The sequence below is a fragment of the Meleagris gallopavo genome, chromosome 15 (assembly GCF_905368555.1).
Source record: "Meleagris gallopavo chromosome 15, MGAL_WU_HG_1.1, whole genome shotgun sequence".
NCBI classification, from domain to species: Eukaryota; Metazoa; Chordata; class Aves; order Galliformes; family Phasianidae; genus Meleagris; species Meleagris gallopavo.
In genome coordinates, this window is record NC_139418.1 from 13,398,557 (window position 1) to 13,404,379 (window position 5,823).

The 5,823-nt window shown below is 49.2% G+C and overlaps 1 protein-coding gene across 1 annotated transcript; it reads left to right on the plus strand.

Moving 5' to 3' along the window:
- Positions 1 to 1,169: 1,169 nt before the first annotated feature.
- LOC104913290 (uncharacterized) lies at positions 1,170 to 5,823 on the plus strand. Its single transcript, XM_010719113.4, has 2 exons — positions 1,170 to 1,411; positions 3,053 to 5,823. The coding sequence occupies exon 2, from the start codon at positions 3,055 to 3,057 to the stop codon at positions 4,039 to 4,041; it is 987 nt and encodes a 328-aa protein (XP_010717415.1). The 5' UTR covers positions 1,170 to 1,411; positions 3,053 to 3,054; the 3' UTR covers positions 4,042 to 5,823.

Here is a 5,823-nt window from a genome sequence, read left to right on the forward strand (position 1 = left end):
GCCAATAACAGAAATAACAGCACTACCACCACATCATTTGGATCTCAGACACAACCAAGCCAATTCCTTGTATTTCCCTCAGCAGCTTAGGCACCGCTTCCCTCACTATCTTGCTGTTCATCCCATTTGGTTCTCACACACCCAGGAGCACCAATGCTCTGTGAGAGAGATGGGTTCATCAGAGTAGCACCTGGCAGCACTGGAGGAAACCCTGGGCAGTTCTGAGATGAAACAAACAAGCATTCAAACAAATGCAATTTTCTTACTATAACCCAGACAGCTGTAGAAACTTACTTCAAGAGATGGAAGATATTATTACTGTGAGGCTGTATTATTAGCCTGGTATCACAGAGAAATGCCCCTCACCTGACCCCACACAGTGAGGGCCCCAATTTCTTCTTCTTGGCAATTTGTTGGAGAAGCCTAAAGAGAAGGGGAAAGTTAAAGTGTGAATTGTTACTGGAGAACAACCCAGCTGGGCACTGCTGTTGGCAACTGGTGCAGGAAGGCTGAAGGTCATTTCCTTCAGCTGTGCAGCATCAGAAACAGAGACAAGCAAGTGAAGCTCACACACCTTTGATAATGAAATGCTAAGTAACAGCCAGCTGCAGAGAACAACTAATCTCTGCTAGAAGCACAGCCTGGAGGGATGCAAGAAGCTTTGGAGCAGCTTATTTCTCTGCACAAGGGAGAATGAAAGAATCTGAGTGATGGGCACAGACTGGGTGACCCAACTGGCTGCCAGAGCAGCTTCCAGACTGAATGCCAACCACGCCAAGAATATTTGTACTAAAACTGAAGCAGCAATTTCCAACGCGGGATTTCTGCCCTTCTGCCCACTCCTCCCAGCAGCTCAGGCCAAGTGAGGGAGCAGCCGGGTCAGGGAGCACAGGGATGCTGAAGTGCAGCTCGCTCACAGCAGTTACTGAGGACAGCATTTAGAAATAAAAGCAAAATCACAATTCAGCTTGCCACCTGGCACACAAGAGGAGATGCTGGAGTTACACAAGAGGCGCATGGAGGCAGAACACAAAGACAAGCCCTCACTGCGGAACCCCGCTGGCCCTGCAGGTCAGGCGTTGCCAGCCCTCCCCACAACGCAATTTTCTGCAGTGCGTTTGCGTGTCTGCCATGCAGCAGCAGCGATGCAGCGCGGAGCTGAGTCGCGTGCGCTCCTGTCGCCCGGCTGCTTTGCTGCTCGGCTGCGTTCATCACAGCAGGGCTCAGCGGGGAAGGGCTCCGGCAGGCTATATTTAGCAGCAACAACAAAACAGGCAGCCGGATCAGCTGACTGGGCGCAGCGAGCACGGGTTAGTTGTAGGCAGCACGTATCCTGCGCGGAAAGCAGGGCGAGAGAGAGCAGGGCACGGAGCTGGGAGGTACCCCACCACCCGCAGGGGCTGCGGCTCAGGTAAGGGCAGGGCATCAGGTCATGGAGCGCTGTGCCCAGCACACTGCCGGGATGGGCACAGGTGGGAAGGGAGTGGGCAGCAGCTGGGAGGTGGTACTGGGGGCCGGGAGGCTATGAGTGGGGGCAGGGGATGATGAGCAATGGCAGGTGTCAGCAGGTGCTGACAGGTGACGGTGGGTGATTGCAGGTGACAATAGGGATGTGACCTCTGCATGGTGTGGCAGCAGCAAGGATGGCATTTGGGCTGGAACCATTCCATCCCACTGGAAGCATTGTGCTGTCCATCCGTAAGTCACTGCTCCAGGAGGAAGGAGGTGGTGGCAGGGCTCTGTTAATGAGTTGTGCAGGGCTGAGCTAATGAGGCGCCCATTGGGCACCCTGTGCTGCAGGCCCTGGTGCTGGGTTGAGAGGGGGGACAAGCCTTCCCCTTGGTTCTTAGAGAGGTGAGAGGAAAGGAGCATTGTATGGAACAAAGAAAGGATAACAAACAGGCCCCGAGATTTAAAAGAAGCATCTCCCATTCTGAGTTCAGCAAATCTCACCTTGGTTGGCATTGCCAGGAGCACCTGAAGGGGAAGCCGGGAGCAGTAATGCAGGCAGGGCTGGGCACCTGGGTGCTCCCTGTGTGTCTGTGGGAGCTGCGGCCCTGCAGAGCTTCAGCAAAGCCAGGTTTCCTTCCAGCACTGACAAGTGAGGCATTCAAACAGCGAGCAGAGCACTTTTGTGTTCAGTCACACAGCCGGGCTGGATGGTGCTGACAGATTATTCGCATACGAATTCCACTGGAGATAGGAGAGTAAAAAAAAAAAATAGAATCCAGGCAATGTGGTCATTTCTGCCAGAATGTGAGTTAAACAAAGCATAGGAAAGATTGTTTTGATAAAAATGAAATAATCCCCATAGCAAGCATCCAATGCAAGATGAAATATTTATTAAAAAAAGGCTTTACCTAACCAGTGGGAGTAGTCTGTGGGAAGGCCAGCCTAAAAAGAGCAGGGGACTGCTATATGCATAAAAAGGACATGAAGCTACATCAGCTTTAGGTAAGGCTCTAGCAACCCAGAACTCAATTTATGAACCACAGGTAGAGACAAAACCAAACCTTTGTACATTGCCACCTCTGCCTTGAGGCTTGTAGAGTAGACTGGCTGCAATTCTGTGCCACCCACACGGTGCTCCCCACCTTCTGAGATCAGCTCTTGCAGGACCAGACCAAGTGTAAACCAGAGCCCTGTGTCAGTGAGTGGGCCAGCCGAGGATTGAAAAGGGAAAGGAAATGTCCCTTGGGGTTACAGGCTGGACATGAGACAAGCTGGTGATCAAACAGAGCACTGCTGTAGCTGGTAACTGTGCATTAGTTCAGAAGGGAGCACAGTTGCTTATCCCCACAAATATCTTTAATGAACCTTTTATTTTCTACTGCACTTAACAATATGGCTTCCTTTGTACCTATGGGCTCTTCTGGAAATCATAGATATAAGAATCCTGCCAGCATTATAGAGTGATGCTTCTGTAAACACCACTCTAGGCCATAAAGAAATATTGAGTGGATCTAGTAGCACATATTTCAAACCAACAACCCCAGGATTTCCTTACATGGCTGTGTTTCCCCTGCTGATCTTACCTTGTCTGTCTTTGCAGCCATGGCTCCCCGGATAAGACTGAATGTTTCAAAGCCTCTCCCAACCATCTGTGAAACCCATGAGGAGGCAATGGAAGACCTAACCAGCAATCCAAAGCACACTGCAAACACTTCAACCAACCCAGATTTGTACTCTAGCGATGATTATATTCAATCTATCTGCCACCTTGCCAGACCCACCTTCCCAGGCATTCCTGAAAGCAGCCATAGGGTTCAGGACAGAAGAGTCCTGCAGACTCTGGAAGCCATGTCATGGTCCCCATCCCAGCGAGAAATGTCAGTGTGTAAATTGACCAATTTCATCTCAAATGTGATGCCGCCAGGAAAAACTACATCTGCTCCTGATGATGCAGAAGCCGACTTCTGGTCCAGAGAGGACCCTCTGGCACAGATCTACAGGCGCACAGGAAATCTCTGCTCCTCCAAGGGTTTGTGGAGCAGAAGCTCCAGCACTGACTCCTCACAGTGCACACCCTCCAGCCACCTGGACTCCCTTCGTCCCCCAGCCATGAAAGAAGAAGCCCCAGGGAAACCACATTTCTCACGGATGTTCAGTTTTCCAAGGTTTCCCTCTCCAAGGCCAATGCAGAAAGAAACGCTCTGCTCAGAGCTGAGGTGTCTCAGAAAAGATGAGGGAACGGTTGTAGGGAGCAATCACAGTCAGAAAGAAGATGCTCCCAGGTTTATTAACACTGAAGAGCTATTGCTGTGCTCAGCCAGAGGGAAGCTACAAGGAAATCGGGGTTTGCACTGCTCTGTAAGGAGGCAGGGTTTGTTTGAGGCAGCAGGTGCTGATGAAAAAGAAGGGAGAGAAACTTCTCACTGTGACAAAAACACAGTGGGTGATGTTCCCAGTAAACAGAGATACTCCAAGTGCTTCCAGGCAGCTAAAAAAGCCGTGATTCATAATTGGATTTCAGAGCACAGATGCATGTGGAAAGAAGCAAAGATAAAAGCTTGTTTGCTCCCAGCCATTGCTGAAGTGTGAAAAAGTATCTGTTCCGAATAATGTTGTTTGCAAGAAATAACACCCCGTGCTCTAGAAGCTCTCCCTGGAGTTCTTATGTGGAAAACACGGCTTGAATGTGCATGCAAGTCAGGAAACCTTTTGTGATCCATCTTACCCCTCATCGGTAGGCAAACGGATGACTTGGAGTCCAGTCCTCTGAGGAAGCAGCAATTAATTCTCATTTTGGAAAGGCAATGGTTCATAAAGCATTGCCCCACACCTATTGCCTTGAATTGCCCTGAGCATGGAGAAAATTGAAGAGCCATCTGTTTTGAAGAAGTAATTTGAAGGAAAAAAACAAAAAAAACAACAACCCACATACCTACTGCCATTTCAGATGCCAAGCAGCCAGATGTTACACAAGCTTGGGTACAGTTATTCTGAAAGAAATATTCTGAACAGTGCTTGGACAGTACTAAATATGCCCTCACTGACTTATGCATTCACTGAGACACGATCACTGCGTCAACACTAGAATACCACTGGGTCAGTCATCTGTTAGTGCTTTCATGTGAAGGAATATTTTTAATAGCTGTAAGAAGCCTGTGACGAGGATTTGTTAGAGGACAGCATGGAAAATACTGAAACTGTTCCAGGTGGGACTTTTCCCCTTTCTTAGCACTGCAAAAATGTATGACTTTCACTTCACAACCTAACCTTGTTGAGATGACTGGGAGCTCTGCGTGAGCATTGCGAACACTGGTCTGGTGCTGCTGCCCTGGCCCTGCAAGAAATCTGGGTCCCAGTGCTCTGCTCCCATCGGTGTCTGCACTGCTGTCCGTGCTGGGTGGGAGCAGAGCTGGGAGCTGACCAAGCTCTGTGCACACATGAATTGTGTCTGTTTCCCTTCAATCGTGTGCTTCTCTAGTTTCCCCAAGTTGGCCACGCTAACCACACTGACTTTTTTGTGCCTGCTGCTGTGAGACTGACACATGAAGGAAAAAAAAACATCATAAGAAGACCCCAGGACAACCCTTTTGTTGCTGATGCTGCACAGGATGTCTGCAGGAGGAACAGTGCTGAGCACACGGTCAGGTCATCTTGTAACCACCATACTGAGACAACTTTGTCTCCTGAAACCTTCACTCATTGTCACAGTCCCACAGCACACAGCACTGCAAGAGGAGCAGGTGAGAAAACTGCTAAGTAATGCTAGTGCAATTATTGCTGCCACTGCCACAAATCAATCCTTTGGCAGGGAGCAGACATGAGGACCGGGCTGTTTGCTCAACTGCAGCCAGGATGGGAAATACCACCGCAAAACTGCCACTATAGGAGTGCTCGCAAGTGATTTCTGAAACACCCTTGAGTAGATTAAATGAGACGGCAACTTCTGCTCAGTACCAACACAAGTGTAAATATACTCAAGGATCAAAAGGCGAGCGAATCTGAACTGCTCATTCTCACATCTCTTACCTCAAATATTTTTATTCCTGTTGAAACTCATTAATGCTCTGGAGCCAAACTGCTTCTCATCTCCATTTTCAGACTAACCACACAGCAAGAACAAAGGAGAAGGTGGCTGCAACTTTTTTAGGGCCTATAGAGAATCTGAGTTGAACGAGGGCCGCATGGGCTCTGCCTCCCCCTCCTCTGCCCTTCCCTTTTGGGTTTGCATAGGGATGGAGGTGGTTTGCCCTCGTTGCTATGCGGACGTTTCGGTTTCTGTCCATGTTTAAGACACCAATGCCTAGCAAGTCTTGTGCCAACTGCATGTATCACCGTATTTGACCAAGAAAGCAAATAAAACCCTTACACCAA

Excerpts from the sequence above, each read along its gene's own strand:
- LOC104913290 (XM_010719113.4), top strand. The coding sequence starts at position 3,055 with ATGGCTCCCCGGATAAGACTGAATGTTTCAAAGCCTCTCCCAACCATC.